Source organism: Odocoileus virginianus, chromosome 2 (genome assembly GCF_023699985.2).
Source record: "Odocoileus virginianus isolate 20LAN1187 ecotype Illinois chromosome 2, Ovbor_1.2, whole genome shotgun sequence".
Taxonomy (NCBI): domain Eukaryota; kingdom Metazoa; phylum Chordata; class Mammalia; order Artiodactyla; family Cervidae; genus Odocoileus; species Odocoileus virginianus.
In genome coordinates, this window is record NC_069675.1 from 21,107,454 (window position 1) to 21,128,271 (window position 20,818).

A 20,818-nucleotide genomic window follows, 5' to 3' on the forward strand; every position below is an offset into this window, starting at 1 on the left:
GCCAAGGCATGCCTTGGTGTTTCAGTTGGATATTTGATCTCCCATCATTTTGACTCCCTGCCAGGCTAAATGCTCTCCTAAATTGGCTGTATTCTGGCTTAGGCTTCTGGGTAGGGTAGGCTTTTCCTGGTCTGCAACTACTTAGCTTGTGTTCAGGAATTAGAAGATGTAAACTTTATGATTTAAAAATGTAGAAAAAATCCTTCTTTTACAGTGGCCTCAAATATGGAAGCCTCCAAATCTTTCATGCAGATATAGTCCTCCTGGCAAAGTTTAACATATCCTTTGAGAACTTACTCAGAAGTTACTACTTCTAAGTAACCTTCCTGACTCCCCCAGGCAGTTAGTCTTCTCATTGTCCACATTACCACACACTTTGTTCTGATTTCTATACTAGAGGGCATAGAAAAAGCTACGTGTCTCTCTCACTACTAGTCTGGGAGCATCCAGAGGATGGGGAACATCGATTCATCTTTATATTTCCCACTTCCCCAGCAGAGTGGGCCTAGTGGATGATAGTTCATTGTTGGAAATATCCAAAAGAGAAATTTTAAGAACATAGATGGAGCGATACTCAGTTACTGTAGCGAAACCTGTGTACACATCATATGTCACATTCCCGCTGATGCTGTTAATGCTGTACCAGCAGAAGCAGTGCTCTCATTACATGCTGCTGGCCCATATTTGTAATGTGTGACATTTTTTATGAAATACTGTCAAGGGTAATCCATCACATAGTAACCTTTGGATTATATGCTGAGACTGGTCTTAAACATAGACATAAATGAACTTCAAGGATAATGCTGTTTTCGGAGAAGGGTATGATCAAAGGGTTCTGGCTAGGAAAATGAAGCAGAACATTATTTTCTTTTAAGTTAAACAGAAGTGCGTGAGAAAGAGTTTTCCTTCTGTTGGCTCCAGTTGGGGACATGGTTATTGTGTGAAGATAATCAGGTGACTCTGAAATGTGGCAGAATATTTATTTGTTGGAGTACATCAGGATTTGTAAAGGGAGAGAAGAGTTGCTTAAGGTTTGACTATCCTTGGGACTTGCAAGGTTTGTAATATCTTGATCTCAAGAGGCATTTTCAAAAAATAAAAAGGGCATATGACAACTAGAGTGAGTTTCAGATATCAGCTGTGGGTTCACAGTGAAAGATATTCTGTGTATCCATAAAGATCGGGGATTTTACACATATTATAGAGTATAAATAAAAGCAAGCTTCTAAGTCTTATCATTTTTTTGTGTGTAAATCCAGATAAGACTCCTTTGATGAGCTTAGCGTTTCCTGTTAAGGAAAAGCTTATAGGTGAGAGGAACACTAAAATTATAATTCTTTGTCTTCCTTAATTAGACTGAAGCTCACCATAGATCTTGCTAAGAAAATCCAAGTAATAATTCATATTGTCAGGTCAGCAGAAACAGGCAGGGGGTGCCCAATATGACTGAAAGATTTGCTCCAGTGATCTATCTGTGAAGGGAGGTACACGGTCTTCATGGGCAATATACCCTCTGAAGATGCTGAGTACAAACAGCAATGAAAATAAATCCCAGAAAGATTCTTATACCACCTTTACAGATGTCATTTCAGAGGAAACATATAAATCATATTCATACCAACTGATGTGGGGCACTAATTAATAAGTCCCATTAAATCGTGGAGTAATGACATTTAGCATCTAATGAATGCCTCATCATCTTTTGATCATTAATATAGCAAAAGAACACAAGAATTGGTATCCCTGGGCTCCCGCAGCATGGTTTTCTGTCTGTGATGTGGCCCCCTGGGCATTAAGTGGCAGGAGGGTATTGCTCCTCTATCATCAGATCCCACACAACACAGCGATTAACTCTTTCAGGACCCTGAGTCCTAAGGTTTCCTCATTTTAGAAAATGTGAATCTGCCTGCCATTCTCAATTACTACCTCCGAGTGCCCTAGAAAACAGAAGCAAGCTGAGATGTTGACTTTAATGTGTAGTATTGCTATGCTGTTGACCCTCTCAGCCCATGTAAGTTGCACAGGAGGAAAAATAAAAAATCATCCCCTTGATTTATTACTAAGGACTTTATTTAAGGACAATAATCGCCTCACAGACCAGGTGCCATTGCAAGGGCTTATTGATCACTATACACTTGTAGAAATTCCAGGAGGCCGTCATTCCAGCGGGAGATGGAGGTGGTCCAACGAAAAAGAAGTCCATCTCTGAGCAGGCTGGGGTGGGAGAAAAATCTCTGACCACTGGTCCATCGCTCTAGTGACACTCGGTGCCTTTTCTTTCAGAAGAGGGTCTGGAGCGGAGAGAGCGCTGAGAGGTTGCCCTGGGCGAGGGAGAGGGAAAGCGGGGCATGACAGGGTGATGGAACCGCCCAGGGGTCTGAGAGGCTGGGTTCTTCAGTGGAGGGAGAAAGGGTCTTCGGCTCCAGCTCCAGATCGAGATTCCTGAGTTTAAGTATCACCGCGCAGCCCGACCCAGATGGGATTTGCTTCTGGTTACAAAACGGGACACTGATCAACATCAACTTGGACAAGTGACAAGACTGAGTCTGATGTGGGTGGATGTCTTTTCAGGTCGTCGAGGGGAGAGGACGGCTGAGCGCTCCTGGCTAGCTGGGGAGAAGCGTCGCGTCCAGGGCAGGGACAGAAAGGGACGAGAGCGGGGAGACAGGGACGAAAAAGAGGGAGGACGAGTTGAAGAAAAGTAGGGGCAAAGTCGGGACTGGGTGAAGGGGAGCGAGGAGGAGACAAGGGAAAAGTGAGGGTTTGCGAGGAGAGGGATTCGAAAGGGAAGAAGAATCGAGGGAGAGCAGGGCGGAAGGATCGGTGGACAGCTAGGGGTGAGCAGCGTGCGGGGCTCCAGGAGGGAGGGGAAGGGGCTGCGGGAGCGGCGGTGGAAGCGGGGTTGGGGGGAGCGAGAAAGTGCTCGAGGCTCCGGGTGGCGCGGAGCGGCGGCCCGGGAGGAGGCGGGCGCGCGGTCGGAGGGAGCCGAGGAGGGAGCGCGCCGGGCCGGGAGCCGGAGGCCGCGGGCGGCAGGGGGCAGGTGGGGGAGCGCGGGAGAGAGAGACAGCGAAGCGAGCGAGGCCAAGTGCATTGTGTCTGGCGGCGCGCGCGGGCCCACCGGCGGAGGGGCGAACAGCCATGGAGCCGCGGGCGCTCGTCACGGCGCTCAGCCTCGGCCTCAGCCTCTGCTCCCTGGGGCTGCTGGTCACGGCCATCTTCACCGACCACTGGTACGAGACAGACCCCCGGCGCCATAAGGAGAGCTGCGAGCGCAGCCGCGCGGGCGCCGACCCCCCGGACCAGAAGAACCGCCTGATGCCGCTGTCGCACCTGCCGCTGCGGGACTCGCCCCCACTGGGGCGCCGGCTGCTCCCGGGCGGCCCAGGGCGCACCGACCCCGAGTCCTGGCGCTCGCTGCTGGGGCTCGGCGGGCTGGACGCCGAGTGCGGCCGGCCGCTCTTCGCCACCTACTCGGGCCTCTGGAGGAAGTGCTACTTCCTTGGCATCGACCGGGACATCGACACCCTCATCCTGAAAGGTGAGCGCCAGGCGCGCCCTGCGCCCCAGGCGCCCGCTCGCGGAGCGCAGCTCGTGGCTCCCCAGGGGCGCCGGTCCCCACGGCCGCCTCCCCGCCGCGTCCCTGGCACACTCTTTCGTCTTCCCTGCCGCCTCCTTTCTTTATCCCTCTCCCTTTCTTTCTCCCGTCCCTCCCTTCTCTCTCGCTCTTCTTTCTCCGACTCTTCTTTCCTCTTCATCCTCTTCCTTTCCCCCTCTTCTCTCAAGTCCCTTCATCCCTTCGCCTCTGTCTCCTTTCCTTCCTCGACCTTCTTCCACCCCCTCTCTCTCCTCTCCTCTCTCGTCCTTCGCTCTCTTTGTACACCTTCCCCACTTGGAATGCATGTGTCGATTGCCGCTGGTGAGGAAGGGAACCGTCCAAAAGACCCGACCTTGCCCAGTTGGGCTCCTTCCCTCAAGTTGTGTTTTCCTTTTAGAAATACGTTTGGAAGAAAAGTGGCGCAAATCTCAGGAGAGGAGGAAAGGGCTTTATTCTTGTACTGCTTTAATGTTGGTAGCAGACGGGACTGCTGTGGTCGGTCGTGTCAGCCTGACAAGCTGACGGGGAGCTCAGGAGGCCGGAGGAACCTTTCTCTAAGCCTCGAAGCGCGGGTTTCCTTTGGGTTAGCCCTCGGACGACAGTAATGCCTGGTGGAGGCTGCTGACTGCAGCTAGGACATCCACCGTTTTGCAGCCTTCCTCCAGATGACCGGGCACACCACACTCAGTTCAGGGCAAGCAGAGTGGAAAACCTGCCCGAGCCTTTTAAAGTAGAGCTTTTGTATTTGCACACGGAGTCTGTACAGAATCACTCTCTGAGATTTTGATACCTCGTTAGGCTGTTTTGTTGTTGTTTTCTTGTTTGACACTGAGTTGTAGAACATCAGTTGCTCTTCTGAAGTCTAGGCGATACCTGGCTCCCATGCGTGTTGGATCCTTTGAATTTATTTATTTATTTATTTTTGTAATTTCATTCAGTGTGACAGTCCTATTGCTGAAGCTTTCTTGTAGCTGTCAGAGCTTGACCCCTATGATAAATTCTTTTTCTCTGAGATGAAAAAAAAAAAAAAAACAAAAAACAAACCTTCGTTCTTCCCTTGAACTTATTATTGCAAAAGAAAAGAGAAGATGTCTAAAATCAGTACATATAAATTTTTAGTAGCCATTCAGAAAGCAAAGAAGCAGATTCGTGTTGAATTCTGGTTTGGAATGGAATTACATAGAAATGAGGGAGTTAATAACATATTGGCCTCAGAGTCTTGTTAGTTGGCGTATTCCTCATTTCTCAAACATGTCAACTTCCTCCTTCCCATGGCTAGCTCAGCTGGGGACTGCCATCTGAAATCTGTCTGTGGTGGAAGGACTCCAGTGCTTTGGGGAGCAGGGAGCAGATACAATAACCTTCTTTTGGAAACTGTGCTTTATTCTTTCCTCTCCTACCTCACATCCAAATCTGGTTTCTCCTCATGAAGATGCTGCATAATTAATGCTGATAGTAGCATAGTACATGAACAAACTGTAAAAGCTCAAAGTGTAGGCTCAGTTATGGAATGCTCATTTAGGCAAGGCAGTTTTGAAAGCTAAGCAGTGCAGTCTGTCTTTGGGAATGAACAACCGAGCTGCATTTCCTTACACTCTTCCTATGCCTAGAGTATTTGATTGCATGTAAATTGGATACGGAATAATGCCTGAAACAGCAGGGTAGAGTTCATTCAATCCAAGGGCAGGAGAGGATGCCCCAGAGGACACCTGCACATTCCCCACCTCCTCATCCGCCCTGCCTAGCTGAGGCGTTCAGCTCCAGGGAAATTCAGAATCCAATAATCCTAGAGGCTGAAGGGACTTTAGACGTCAGTCCAACCTCCCACCTATTACTTGGACTCCCTTCTACATCTTTCTGACATGGCTGTCCAGCCTAGCCACTTCCATGAGATGGAACTTGTGTACTAGTTAAAGAATTACAGTTTTCTCATCATAAACACAAGTTTAGATTAAAATGATCTCAGCTTTGTAATATTGATGGTGTTTAGCTAATTCTTTGTGTGGAATACTAAAAAGTTCTAGGTTGTCATCAGAAGACCTGGGCACCATTTTTGCCCGTACCACTAAATCTCAGCGTTTCCTCCAACAAATCCAGGCCTCCTTGGTCATCGGTTTTCTTGTTCCTTGTAAGAAGGCTCAATATCCTTTAGGGGATTTTTTTCTAGTTCTGAAATATGTCATTTTTGTACTAATAGCAATGTAAATTTAGCTTCCTAGGAAGTTAATGAGCTGCCATTATTAAGACATAAAGAGTTTGGAGAAAATGACATTCAGTACATTGTAGGATCATAATTTGTTGTTTGGGAGATGGCCAAAAGGGCCTGCAATACTTTGAATATTGCTCCCCCTCTACCTTGGGCTATTTACATAACTCTTTTGGATCTCAGTTTTATCATCTGTGAAGTGAATGGGTGAAATGAATAGCTTTAAAATTTTGTGATTCCAAGAATAGTTTGAACAGATGATTTTGACACCTCTATTAGGTAAACATTACTTTTGTTTTGGCATCTGTGGTATAATTTGGTGTTTGTGGTATGTGCTGGCATCTGTGGTGGTGTATGAATTTCTTAAATGAGCCCCCTATACCTAGAAATTGACATCACATCTAATTTAAAAATTTGGACCACTAGTGTCCCATGTTTCATCCTTACTTTCTTCTCTGAATTACCTTATGAGTCCTAAGATTTAGTAGACTCAGATAAGAGAGAAGGGAGGGATGGGAAGGGCCACAAGAAGTACCTGACTTGTTTAGTGAACTTTTGAGAGAAAAAGAGATCAGCTTTCTTTGTGTGGATTTAGAGCACAAAGCCAGGAGTTGGGTGAAAGTTGCAGAGGGGAAAGTAGAGAATTGTTAATACGGAAGACTTCTCACAATTGGAACTGTTTCCATTTCCTATTATGAGAGGCTGGTCAAGTATTTCTGAGAGATGTAGAGGAAAAATAAACAGACAATGTGGACTATAAGAGACTGGCTTAGGAATGCAACATATAAGTCTATAGAATGTTCATCTACTTTAGAGAAATCATATGAGCCAGAAAAGCAGCCATCTTATTGGGACAGGTATTTGGGGAAATTGTCAAACTCTGAATGTCACCCTTTCATTGTGATTCTAATTTACTTTTAGCCCAGAGTGACCCTAGAAGGTCTAGATTGGACCTCCAACCAGGACCTTCAGTAAGAATAGAGGTAAAGTTATTGGTTAAACCCATTAAGGACCAAGGCTAGAACTCGATGCTACTCTCTTAGGCTGACAAAGGACCAGTCACCAACACAATTTGAATATAGGTTTTCCAGCACCAAGTCCTCTCACTATATTGACTAATCCACATTTTACTATCTTGCCCACTGGGATAACATGAGAACTTACAAATGCTGTAGAGATATTAAGTTCACACTGCATTATAGTTTACTAGCCAATAAAAATAAATGCCCATCAAAACACTATTATTTGTCAGTTAATAGTAGGAAGATTTCAGCTACACATGTGAGGGTTCTTTTGTATTTGAGTTGGTCAGTTGACTAACTTATTGTTCCTTGTAGACCTTTCTTGCAGCTAACTTTTGTTGCTAACAAAGCTTTGCTATTCAAAGTAGAGACAGTCTCTGGTAAGTTTGCAAACTACTCATCCTCCATCCAGCCGTAGGAGGGCTAGAACAGTTAAAGAAGCCTTGAAAGATTGGGTTGAAAGAGGCCCCTCTGTGCCCCTGGGAATACCACGTTGGAAGGAAGCCCTTATGTATAAAAGAAAGTCAGGAAGGCAGGTGGCATGGATTGTGTACAGAGCCCAGGAAATCAGAGGTGACCTAAAGATAGATTCTTTTTTTCCACCATTCATCCAATTTATTTACTCTATAAACATATATTGAATGCCAGGTATTGTTCTATGTATAGAAAATTTGGCTTCCCTTGTGGCTGAGCTGGTAAAGAATCTGCCTGCAATGCAGGAGAACTGGGTTCAATCCTTGGATTGGGAAGATCCCCTGGAGAAGGGAATGGCTACCGACTTCAGAATTCTGGCCTGGAGAATTCCATGGACTGTATAGTCCATGGGGTTGCAAAGAGTCGGACATAACTGAGTGACTTTCACTTCCACTTCAAAAAATAGAATATACAGAAGTGGAAAAAATGGATAAAAACGCCTGCCCGAATGGAGTTAATATCAAGTACTGTAGTTATTTTCTAGTAGGTTATAGAGTAACTACTTTTAGTAGGCTGTGGGATAAACACTTTGGGCAGGCTGCTAGCACTGTTAGGTAAATGACAGAAAGTGGTTCCAAATAGGAAAAGGAGTACGTCAAGGCTGTATATTGTCACCCTGCTTATTTAACTTATATGCAGGGTACATCATGAGAAACGCTGTTCTGGAAGAAGCACAAGCTGGAATCAAGATTGCTGGGAGAAATATCAATAACCTCAGATATGCAGATGACACCACCCTTATGGCAGAGAGTGAAGAGGAACTAAAAAGCCTCTTGATGAAAGTGAAAGAGGAGAGTGAAAAAGTTGTCTTAAAGCTTAACATTCAGAAAACTAAGATCATGGAATCTGGTCCCATCACCTCATGGGAAATAGATGGGGAGACAGTGGAAACAGTGTAAGACTTTATTTTGGGGGGCTCCAAAATCACTGCAGATGGTGACTGCAGCCATGAAATTAAAAGACGCTTACTCCTTGGAAGGAAAGTTAATACCAACCTAGATAGCATATTAAAAAGCAGAGACATTACTTTGCCAACAAAGGTCCGTCTGGTCAAGGCTATGTTTTTTTCAGTGGTCATGTATGGATGAGAGAGTTGGACTGTGAAGAAAGCTGAGCGCCAAAGAATTGATGCTTTTGAACTGTGGTGTTGGAGAAGACTCTTGAAAGTCCCTTGGACTGCAGGGAGATCCAACCAGCCCATCCTAAAGGAGATTAGTCCTGGGTGTCCATTGGAGGGACTGATGCTGAAGCTGAAACTCCAATACTTTGGCCACCTCATGCGAAGAATTGGTTTATTGGGAAAGACCCTGATGCTTGGAGGAATTGGGGGCAGGAGGAGAAGGGGATGACAGAGGATGAGATGGCTGGATGGCATCACCGACTCGATGGACATGAGTTTGAGTGAACTCCGGGAGTTTGTGATGGACAGGGAGGCCTGGCGTGCTGCGATTCATGGGGTCGCGAAGAGTCGGACACGACTGAGTGACTGAACTAACTAACTAACACTGCAAAGTGATGGAGAGCCGGATCCAGCCATTTTGTTCCAAGTGCAATTCTTATGTTTAAACTACTTGATGAACAGTAAAATAGGAGGACAGATGGAAAGAGACTCAGTTGGAAACATTCTATAATGCTTCTTTCAGTTACCAAAAACACTGACTTTAATAAATAAACATTGATGAGTCTTGTGAATACATTATATGGAACTTGGGAGAAATTAATTTTGAGTAGGGATTAGTCATTGAAATGATATCAAAAGTGCCAACTGTTCTTACTAGCCTTAAGTTTAATTGAAAAAAATTTTTAATTAAAAATTTTCATTAAAAACAATCCACACTACTTTTCAAATATATGTTCCTTGTTTATGTAAACTGAATCCTAATGTTATATATTGCCTGCAATAAACAAAAGGGAAATGAATGTAGTGTTTTGTTTTTATGAAGTTAAGAATGATAGAATTTTAGAAATGTGAAGATTACAATTCTGTAGTCATAATGTTCACTTGTATAAATCATTTGGGATTGAATTCTTAAAACTTGAAATAGAACATGTCCTTGTGGTTTCAGAAGCATTTTTCCTTTAATGAGATAAACAGAGATATCAAAGACAGTGGGACATAAATACTTTGTCATTTTACTCTCTGCAAGAAAGAGAAAGGAGGAGGATTGGTAGGAATTCATTGGGTCTCTTCCTCACTCTGCTAATGATTTATCTGTTTTCCCTGTTGGCTTATTTTCCATGAAATTAATAGTCTGTACAGGACCCACCAAGTTCTACCTGACACAAAAATAGATTGATGATTTTCTCTAGCTCATTTGTAGACCAAAGTATCATTTATGTTAGAATAATTATCTCCCAAGAGCAGATGTATCTGGGAAATCTGAGAGGTGAGCACTGTTTCTCCTTCCTGACCCATTAGTTTACACACTGTTCTTGGACCTTCTCTTGGACCGGAAAACGCTGCTGGCAAAGGGATTCTTCAGTTATGGGGGTGCTGGGGATATCATTAAGACTTCCTTTTTCTCGCTTTACTTTTCAAGGCAGTGGTCTCTGAAACTGTCTGAAGCCCCACTCTATGTAATTTATATTTTTTCATTTAAAAATCAGGTACAGGGACTGTACTTACATGGGCTTCCCAGATGATGCAGTGGTAAAGAATCTGCCTATGCAGGAGCCGCAGGAGACGTGGGTTTGATTCCTGGGTGGGGAAGATCCCTTGAAGGAGGAAATGGCAACCTACTTCAGTATTCTTGCCAAGATAAACCAATGGACAGAGGAGCCTGGCCGACTACAGTACATGGGGTCACAAAGAGTCAAACACGACTGAGCAATTGAGTATGCGTGCATACTCTGTACTGAAATATATTGGCTTGACCAAAAATTTCATTTGTTTTTTCATACACGTGTGTGGAAAACTGAATGAACTTTTTGGCCAACCCAGTACATCATGAAACATGAATAAACACAAACTTTGAAGGGATGGGGTAATATTAATAAATAGATATAAAAAAAGTTTATCTATGTTCCAGAGGGTACATAAGAGGACTGCTTATGTACCTCTGGCATATCCCCCCTTCTCTTGGAAGACTGCTTCTCTCATTGCCCATCAACAAAGCCCGAGTTTCTCATCTGGGCAGAAGATGGATTGTTTCTTTCCTATCGTGACTGACCTCTGTGGTGGGTCTCCCAGCACCATTGTATCACATATTCATCTTGCACAGGGGAGAGAAGAAGATGCATTTTATTTCTGTATCATTTCTGACATGAGACAGTATTACCTGCAACTTTATGATTAAACAACTGCTAGCTCATATTACACAGCTCTTAAAGACTAGATTTGTAGTTTTGTGCTGCAGTGTCTTGAGGCTGAGTGTGATATCCTATGCTTCAACACATCCTATTGCTAACACTCCTGAAGGTTATCTTGCATAGAAATTAAATTCTTACTTGCCTCTCTGATATAAAAAAAAGACATTTGCTTCTATTCTTTCCAACTGCACAGAGAAGTCACCTTTTAATAGTGATTCATAAACACAAAAGTGGATGGTGCTTTAAGTGGTTTGTGATCAAAATTGCCAGAATCAATGACATTTGTATCTACCATGTCTCGTGGATTACATTTAGCAGTGGCCTTGAGGGGAACAACAGAAGAGTTTTTTGCTATGCCATAGATAGTTCACATCCAGTCATACTAGAGTTGCTGTGATTTTTTTCTTAGCTCCTGATTTCTCTTCTTCAAAGCTCAGAAAGAGCCCTTAAACCCCATCAGGCAGACTACTCATAATTGCAAGTGTTCTTGATTGCAAGAGAAGATAGCTTTTGTTGGGGGAGCATCCGGGAGTTGCATTTCATTGAGGGAGTAACTGAGATGCCCAGTGTCAGTGGTAAATGGGAAATGATGGTGAGTGGCCACATTGAAGGAATTTAGGCTGGTCCAACAGTTACCAAGAATGAACTCTCCTTTCCTCTTTGAGTGTATCTGCAGTGCAGTATACCCCAGGTAACTGAGCTGTGACCTCTGCCAAGCAAGCTGTGACATCAGGTTGGCAGTGTCCTTGAGTTCATCTTTCTTGTGTCCATCTTATCTTTCAGAGAGATTCCATTGTCCTTCTTTGATACTCAATTATGTGACCATTTGAGGCCTGTTTTCCTGTATTATTTGCTGGTTAAAAGAATAAAAATAATCTGATTTGATCATCCCCTTCACTTCCCTCTCCCTTGCAGAAGCAACTGGTGAGATGGAAGGAAAAAGTTGAAAACAACTAAGCTGGAGGTTTGGCAAATAGTACAAGCAGCAAATGTATCTCCTTTGGAGTAAAACATGAGCTCAATAATTTGGGAGCAATTCAGATAAGACCATCGTAACCCTGTAGACTTGCTTTAAGTGTAACAAATTAGTTTTTTTCTACTATATATATATATAGTATACACATATATATATGTATTTTAAAAACAGCATACCATTGCTATTGTCTAAAGCTTTGCACAACTGGTTGTAAAAATTTTTATCAAAATAAAGGCATCTGACAGTAGAAAATGGACTTTATCTTCAAAACCTGATAACATTGATGCTGGTTTATTTTTTTTCACTTTCTTACAGTGCTTACCTGCGGTTAAAAGTGATTGCAGTGATTAATCTGTTTTATTGCAAGTTTTAACTAAAAGGATGTAACTGAACTTCTTGGAGCCCGAGAGAGTCCGCATGAGCCCTCGCGAAGCTGACAGCCTTTGTTTGCTGCAGAGTACCAGGAAACTCCAGGCTGCACTCCATCTTTCTTGTAACTCAGCCAGATAAGCTGATTGCAGACCAAACAATAATGTCATGGGGACACCCATCAGGAAATGCATTAGCAAGTGAAAAAAGGGGAACATTACAAACTATATTTCAGTTTCCGTTATCTTGACTGACTGAGGACACAGTGAATTATTTTCTACAACTTGCTGGATGTCCCCCAGTGTTCAGACTTTTAAGTATTTTGTTCATGGGAAAAAAATCAATCATCTCATTTCTCCTCTAAGGACCAAAAGGATGTAATATGTTCCCTTTTGGTTCCACCAGGTTGTTTGGTACCATACAGGTAGACAGGGAAGTGATTCTAGAAATATGTGAGAAATTTTGAATGTATAGATAATTCTGGAAGACTTGACTGTCCCTTTACAATAGGTCCTTCAACTGTAAATCAACACCAATGCTTCCATCTGCCATGCCAGAAAGCACTGACGTATATTCTTAGGGTCTTTAACTGGCAAGATTGAGAGAGTGAGAGTGGGGGTAGGGGTGGGAGGCTGTATGTGACTTGGATCTCTTTTTTCTATATTTTAAGGAATTTTTATTTGGTGTGGGGGAATGTAAGCATTTGCTTCATTCAGAAATCAGTCAGCAAATGTTACTGAGTGTTGAAAAGAAATGCTTTTGAAAATAAGAGGCTGCTTAGTGAAACACTTAGGTGCTGTGTCCTCCTTGCCCTGTGAGGTTTTGCTGTCTTTAAGGACACTCAGTAAGGAAGAGGGTCTGAGGAGGTGGGTTGGGCTTTTGGTTAATTTGAGTTTGAATGCCGTTCCTTATGTTCTCACAGTTTTGAAAACTCCTTACAGTAATGTTTATAGTTGTCATGGAATTTTTAGCATGGGCATCCCATTAAATGGTATTCAAGGAACTTATCCTGAAAAAACAGCAGAATTGATCACTTGTCATGGAATTGAAAGATTATGAAACTTATCATCAGAGCAACAATTTGATCCAGCAGAAGATAAATTGTAGGAGAGAAGAAACTAAAAATATAATGGCCAACGGCAATAATGGAGTCTAGGTCAATAGAACTTCAGTGTTTGTTTTGTGCCACTAATACTTAGTCACTTATTCCTGGTGGTTTGATCCTTAACATCTAATGTATTTTAGGAAAACTTTGATGTTCAGACAATGGAAATGTTGGTTGAAGGAAGCTAAAACTAATAAATACTAGAGAAAGAAAGAGCTAGGCTTAACTCAAGTGGCAGGAGAAGTGACAGTGACTGCCGATAAGAACGTTTCTGAAAAATATTGTCTTTTTGTTCAGTTTTTTGAAACAAACAAAACCAAAAAGGCACAAGGAAATCGCTTACTATTCAGCAGTAGAAGATAGAATCCAGCCAGAAATGTCTGCTGAAGAAGCATCAAAGTCATGTATTTCTTTCCTTTTTTTTCTCAAGGGTTACCTTTTATTTCAGAAAGAAACTCAAATTGGTTGGAGGAAAATGGATAAGCACATGTAGAATTAAAGATTCATGGAGTTGAAAGGAACTTTGAGCTGTGATCCTCACCCAGTTTTTTACTATGGTGCCGTAATAGAGAATTTTCTTGTGTGCTGCACACTTCTGCCCATTACATGTAATTCCTGGGATACCAGCTCTAACTCTCTGTTTTTCGCTCAGAAAGTGTGTTTTCAGAATGTCTGTGAAGGAGGGAATGTTGTCATCAGCAAAATCTCAAATACGTTTTAATTTGAAAAACAAGACTCTAGCTTTTGCACAGGGGAGGCCCTTTGATCTTCTATAGAAGAAACTTAGAGAAAGCAGTCTGATTGGCTGTGGGAGTGGAGGCTTTATCCAGTTTGTGTATTTTTTAGGGGTGAGGCTTGTACAGGAAGCTGATGGATACCATGAGCATATGTACTTCAATCTCCCAAAGTCATCCCCAGGCACCACCTCTGATTTGGAAACTGGGAACTTTATTAAGAACTCATTACCTGTTAGTCTTCTGAACCCATCCCAACATACCTGATTTGAGAAAGTTAAAAAAAAAAATGACAGGAGGAATCATAAAAGCTCATAGTTTTGTTTGCCCTCCAAGTGTAACGGAGTTATTGAAATAAATCTGTCTAAGGGACCCTGAGAGACATTAAACAGAGTTCACTATTCAGTAAAGCCATATACAGATGATTCTGGCAGTCATATTTGAATAGGCCATGGAGGGAATTGAATGTTCCTTACTAATATGCCCCAGATTTTCATTTTGTAAATTTGTGGCATGGGTGTTTTTTAGAGCATGTTTTTATTTTTTCAATTATCACACGGTTCTTGTTTTAGCACTCTTCCTGTTCTATTTGCAGGTTAAAATGGCAGACCTATTCCTCTCCCCATCCCCCGGCTAAGTACTGTCCCATATATGTAGGTTTCTGGAGTTTTTAATTCCTGGAAAGGTCACGTATGACACATTATAATTGTGGTTGTGAGTCTGATTTTTAAAAATGCAATAAATAAAATGCTTGATAAACATTTATCCACTTGCGTAAGCAGGTTTACTAAAGATCTTTTAGTGCTGAATAATAGAAAACCCAGATAAAATTGACTTAACCTGAAAGAAACATGTGTTTTCTCCCATAACAAGAAGTCTAGAGGAAGCCTGTACCTAGGCTGGTCAGTTGGAGATCGAATTCTGTTAGGCTTTAGTTGCTGCAGCATGGGCAGCTTTGCCTTCATGATTGTCTCTTCCTGGCCACCAGCAGGACTGATGCTCACTTCTTCACACAGCAGTATTTCAAAGGCGAAAGCAGGAGAGAGGCCATACCCATTTTTTCCTAAAACACTTAGAATGAATGTAATGCCCCAGAAGTCTCCCAGATTTCCCACAGACCTCATTGGTTAGAATTATGTCACATGAGCATTCCTAAACCCATCCCCAGTGAATTGAATGGAATTATCATGATCCCCTTAGACCAATCAAGCTTCTCATGACAGAGGCTAAGGTTTCAGTGTCCCCAGGAGGCACTTGCCTGCCTGATACCTGAACGAAGTCTGACTGTAGCTAAAGGAAGTGTGGCTGCTTTCGTGCTGCTGCAGCATGAAGTCCAGACAGTGGTCCAGTCCTACTTGCGATTGTTCCATAGGGAGAACAGGACTGAGAGAACCCAGATTTCTTGCTGGCTCTTCCAGATTTACCACGTTCCCTCTCTACAACCTGCCCTGATGGGAATAGGGAAGTAAAAACAAAACATCTTTTCCCTCTATATCCCTAAATTCTCAGATTGTTGTTGTTGTTCAGTCACTCAGTTGTGTCCAGCTCTTTGTGGCCCTATGGACTGCAGCATGCCAGGCTTTCCTTGTCCATCACCATCTCCTGGAGCTTGCTCAAACTCATGTCCATTGTGTTGGTGATGCCATCCAATCATCTCATCCTCTGTCATCCTCTGCTCCTCCTGCCTTCAATCTTTCCCAGCATCAGAGTCTTTTCTAATGAGTTGGCTCTTCACATCAGGTGGCCAAAGTGTTGGAGCTTCAACTTCAGCATCAGTCCTTCCAATGAATAGTCAGGACTGACTTCCTTTAGGATTGATTGGTTTGATCTTCTTGCAGTCCAAGGGACTCTGAAGAATCTTCTCCAGCACCACAGTTGGAAAGCATTAGTTCTTCAGTGGTCAGCCTTCTTTATGGCCCAACTCTCACATCCATACATGATTACTGGAAAAACCATAGCTTTGACTGTACGGGCCATTGTTGGCAAAGTGATGTCTCTGTTTTTTAATACGGTGTATTAAAGAAGCTTTTCTTCCAAGGAGCAAGCGTCTTTTAATTTCATGGCTGCAGTCACCATCTGCAGTGGTTTTGGAGCCCAAGAAAATAAAGTCTGTTACTGTTTCCAGTGCATCCCCATCTATTTGCCATGAAGTGATGGGACTGGATGCCATGATCTTAGTTTTCTGAATGTTGAGTTTTAAGCCAGTTTTCCCCTCTTTTCTTTCATCTTCATCAAGAGGCTCTTTAGTTCTTCACTTTCTGTCATAAGGGTGGTGTCATCTGCATACCTGAGGTTATTGATATTTCTCCCGGCAATCTTGATGTGACCTTGTGCTTCCTCCAGCCCAGCATTTTGCATGATGTACACTGCATAGAAGTTAAATAAGCAGGGTCACAGTATACAGCCTTGATGTACTCCTTTCCCTGTTTGGAACCAGTCTGTTGTTCCATGTCTGGTTCTGACTGTTGCTTCTTGACATGCATACAGGTTTCTCTGAAGGCAGGCAATGTGGTCTGGTACTCCCATCTCTTTAAGAATATTCCAGTTTGTTGTGATCCACACAGTCAAAGGCTTTAGCATAGTCAATGAAGCAGAAGTAGATGCTTTTCTGGAACTCTCTTGCTTTTTCTGTGATCCAACGGATGTTGGCAATTTGATCTCTGGTTCCTCTGCCTTTTCTAAATCCGACTTGCACATCTGGAAGTTTTTAGTTCATGTACTTTTGAAGCCTAGCTTGGAGAATTTTGAGCATTACTTTGCTAGCATGTGAAATGAGAGCAATTTTGCAGTAGTTTGAACATTGTTTGGCACTGCCCTTCTCTGGGTTTAGAATGAAAACTGACCTTTTCCAGTCCTGTGGCCACTGCTGAGTTTTCCAAATTTGCTGGCATATTGAGTGCGGCACTTTCACAGCATCATCTTTTAGGATTTGAAATAACTCAGCTAGAATTCTATCACCTCCACTAGCTTTGTCTGTTAAATTTTCAGGTTGGGCTCCTGTAAATTGACTGATAAAAGACAGGTGAAGAGAGAAAAACAGAAGTTAACGTGTGCTTCACGCATATGGAGCCCTCAGAGATTGGTAGCTCAAAATGGTGTTTAGGATTTAGGTTTATATGGCATCTTAATGAAAGAACAGTACATTTTTAGAGAAGTGGTAAGACAAAGGAAAAGGACTTTGAGTTTCTAGGGCTGACAGATTGTGGGAAGACAAATATTAGGAGAGACTGGTGGTAAATCAGGGCTAGAATTAGCAAGGATTGTTATGTAGATTCTTCTGCTACCATCTTTTCACTGATGAGAATCTAGAGTTATCTCTGGTAATGAACTTCTATCCTTCTTTGTAGAAGAAGGAGGCAGCACCTTTATAAATTTATGTCCTGCTTTTAGGCAAGTAGGAGAAGGGCAGAATTTTTCTTGTATCTGCTGCTTCTCGATTGCCTTCAGCTCAAAATGATTCTTATATCAGAGTGGCATATTTGGGAGCGGCATATTCTGTTTTTCATGGGCATATCGAACACCTTAAAAGCTCTGTGCTTCGCTTTTCTAAAGGCCAGTTGGTGACTCTTTAATCTCTAGTAACCCAGGGACTGCATGGTGGTTTTTATGGAGGCTTCTTCATAATTGCACTTAACAAAATGGAATGTGAAATTTTCAAAACTGTGCATTTTAGTGCATTTTTGATGCACTCTTAAGATCTGATAGTGCAGTTGCTATAAATTTAATACACATGGGGTTGATGAGGTCAGTGTTGTTCAAACCTGGAAGGTCACCTAAGGAAGTGGTTGTTCAGCAACATGTAATTCTGTGTTTGGAGGAGTGGGATGGAGGGAGAGTGTATTAAGATGAAGCTCAAGAATCTCAGCAGGAATGTTCAAGTCACAACACTCCAGGGCACTTCACCTTTCCTGATGGAATTGCTGTGCTCCTCTTGGACCTCTTATTTGAAACTGAGAGGCCTATTTATTAAAGCTTGATACCTCTTTAGAGCAGGAATTACGAAGCAAGAAAACAATCTGAACTACTGCAGATGGGCTGAGCTAGCAGGATCTCAGCCCAGAAGCCTCAAAAGATGGTGTAGAACCACAAGGTATGTGGGAGGACATATTTTAGGACCACCAGATTGCATGCCAATTTTCAGGTTCAAAAAGAAAAAAAAGCAAGTGGAGAGGCAGGAAATAAAGGAAAGCAGGAAAGAGCAAATGAACAACTATTCGGTAGATCTTTGGGGAACCAACAGTCTAAGATCTTGTTTCTTTAAATATCTACCAGGTTCATTTATCTTTCTGAAATACAATCTTATCATGCCTTTACTTTGATTAAAAATCACAGTCTGATGGATTCCCCAATAAGGTAAAAATAGACTGATCCAATGATCCAGCAATTCCACTCCTAGGAATATACCCTAGAATGGAATATACGCTAGACTGGAAAACGGGCTCAAACAAAAACTTGTACATGAATATTCATAACAGTTCTGTTCCGAATAGGCAAAAGGTAGATACAGCCCAAGTGTTCATGAGCTGATGAATGGTTAAACAAAATATGCTATGTCTATATAATGAAACATTAAAAAGGAATGATGTACTGATACATGCCACAACATGGATGAACCATGAAAATACTTTGCTCAATGAAAGAAATCAGACACAAAAGGCAAAGTATCATATGATTCCATGAACATGAAATATTCAGAATAAGCCATAGAGATAGAAAAATAGGAGGGAAGAATGGGGAAGTGACTGGTTCATGGATATAGAATTTTCTTTGGGGGTGACAGAAAAGTTCTAGAAATAGATGGTAGGAATGGTAATAAAATGTACTAAAGAACAAGGAATTGCATGCTTTAAAATGACTAATGGGGTCAAAACCAAGCAAAACCAAAACAAAATCATTACACTGGCCATATCTAAAAGTCTAAACTTCTTCCAAGTTCATAAAAAAGCCTTCTCCTTGTAGCTCCAACTCCTTTCCTTGTTATGTACTCAGACACTTCCCCTTGAAATCTGGGGTCAGGCCTCACCAGATCATTTGCTCTTCTTTCAGTACACATGCCCTTCACTCTGTGTCACCGTGGAATTTGTTTCTTCTGCCTGAAATGCCACCGCTCCTTGTCCATTTGGTCACTCCTTGAAGGCTTCCATTGCTATTTCCTCTCTAGATTTCCTTGACTCTCCCCGTAGTCTCTCATTGCCTGCGGAATTACTTGCTTCATTAGTTAGGATCCCAGTGTGCTTTGTATATACCTCTATATTATTACTTTCTACATTGTATTGTGGGGTTTCCCAGGTGGTGCAGTGGTAAAGAACCACCTGCCAATGCAGGAGACACAAGAGAAACATGGGTTTGATCCCTGGGTCAGGAAGGTCTCCTAGAGTAGGAAATGGCAACCCACTTCAGTATTTTTGCCTGGAAAATTCCATGGACAGAGGAGCCTGGCAGCCTACAGTCCATGGGACTGCAAAGAGTTGGACACGACTGAGCAACTGAGCATGCAGGCACATTATATTGTGGTTTATTTCCTTGCCTGCTTTGCTCCCTACCTAGGTTGGGAACAGATGCCACTTAGCTCAGTATCTGGCAATGGCTATCTTCCCATGGACTAGTTGAAAAAATTCCACTGGATTGATTCAAATCATCGTCATATTTGGTCCATTCTTTTTCACCCACTCATTCAATTCAAGGAAAGGGAGAAGAGAGACTTATTCTGAGCTTTCAAAGACTAGGACACTGATAATTCAAAGAAGGCAAAGCAATTGGCATTTTTAAAAAGCAGTAATAGTGTTATGTAAAATGAAACATGTATGGTTGCTTTTGTTTTTGATGTATTTTAAAAACCCTATAAAACTAACAGGTTGCTTCTTTATGGAGGATTTTCCTCACAAAATGTTCTTAATCCTTAACAAGAGGATTACATTTTTGTTATGATTTTCTTGTCTTTCAGCTTATACCCCATAGCAGGAAGTCCCTACCTTCAAGGAACTTTTCTTTTATTCTCTCACAGGACCTGATTTGGTGGTTTTTTAGATACTAGGAACTCAATAGATAGGTAGTGTTTTCCCAGGTTTATTCTAAGTGTTTCCTTGTACAGTTTGGGCTTGCTAAATGTTCTGTTTGTCAGTAACACTGTTCAAGCCCAGTTACATACTTGCTTTCACCAGAAAGCACAAGAGCGAGAATGAACCGCAGAGGCTCTTGGTGGCTGCCCTTCATCAGGCTCTTCTCTGAGCTGTTTGGATGCTGTGTCAGGTGTCTTAGGCAGGAGGCTGTTTGCTGACAAAAAGCCCAGAAGACCACGTTGGGTTCAAGTGTGCTCTTCGGACTCTTCAAGCTGAGATAGCTCTCCAAGAGACTGGTGGCTTTTCTGGCATGCTGAAATCATCTCCCTCTCAGCGAGTTTATTTTGCAGTTTATTGTGGTGACAGGAGTCAGAGACTCGGGGCATCTACTTGCTCTGCTATTAACTAGCTATGTGACCTTGGGCGAGTCGCCTCACCTCTCAGATCTTCATTTTCTCGTTTGTGAATATAGGGGTTGGATCGGTGTAACCTGCTGGGTCTCTTGCAGCATTAAGTGGCAGTGATTATAGGATACCCAGCAAACAGCAGCTTAATTAACTCAGCAAAGTGTAAGGATAGAGAAAGGTCATTTCTCTCTAGAAGCAGGTAAGCATTAGGACAAGCCAAATCTGAGAGCCTTTCTCTCTTTTCAATTGTTCACCCACATTTCTTTCCTTTGCTCTTTTGAATGTGACATGCTTTCTTTCTGCTAATTTTCTTCTTCATTTCCTGAGAGTTTCAAAGGAGAAAGCAGGACTTTCCATATTGTTCCAGGAATTTTCTGCCGGAACAGTGTTTGCCATTTGGTTGGAAGGACTCAACTGTATAGTTTTTTTTTTCTTCTTAGATAATTTCACAGGGAATTGGTAATAATAAGTTATTCCTGGCCTTAGGAACTGAAGTTAGAGTTTATAATAGAGAGCAAAAAAGAAGTGCCTTTTAGAAAATTGTATAATTTAAATTTTGCCT

The 20,818-nt window shown here is 42.4% G+C and overlaps 1 protein-coding gene across 5 annotated transcripts in view; it reads left to right on the forward strand.

The window, feature by feature from the left end:
• The window catches only part of TMEM178A (transmembrane protein 178A), a 116,117-nt gene that overhangs the window by 56,634 nt on the left and 38,665 nt on the right, over nt 1-20,818 (forward strand). Inside the window, exon 1 of one of the 5 annotated variants that reach the window (XM_020913731.2) lies at nt 2,093-2,837. The exons of 2 other annotated variants lie outside the window; for them this stretch is intronic. Coding sequence is in view for 2 of the 3 variants with exons in the window: in XM_070477236.1 (XP_070333337.1) it covers nt 3,139-3,538 (400 nt within the window). In the remaining variant the exon portion in view is untranslated. Of the gene's footprint in view, nt 1-2,092; nt 2,838-2,884; nt 3,539-20,818 lie in introns of those variants that run through there. 2 more of the 5 variants (XM_070477236.1, XM_020913682.2) reach the window with 2 other exon arrangements.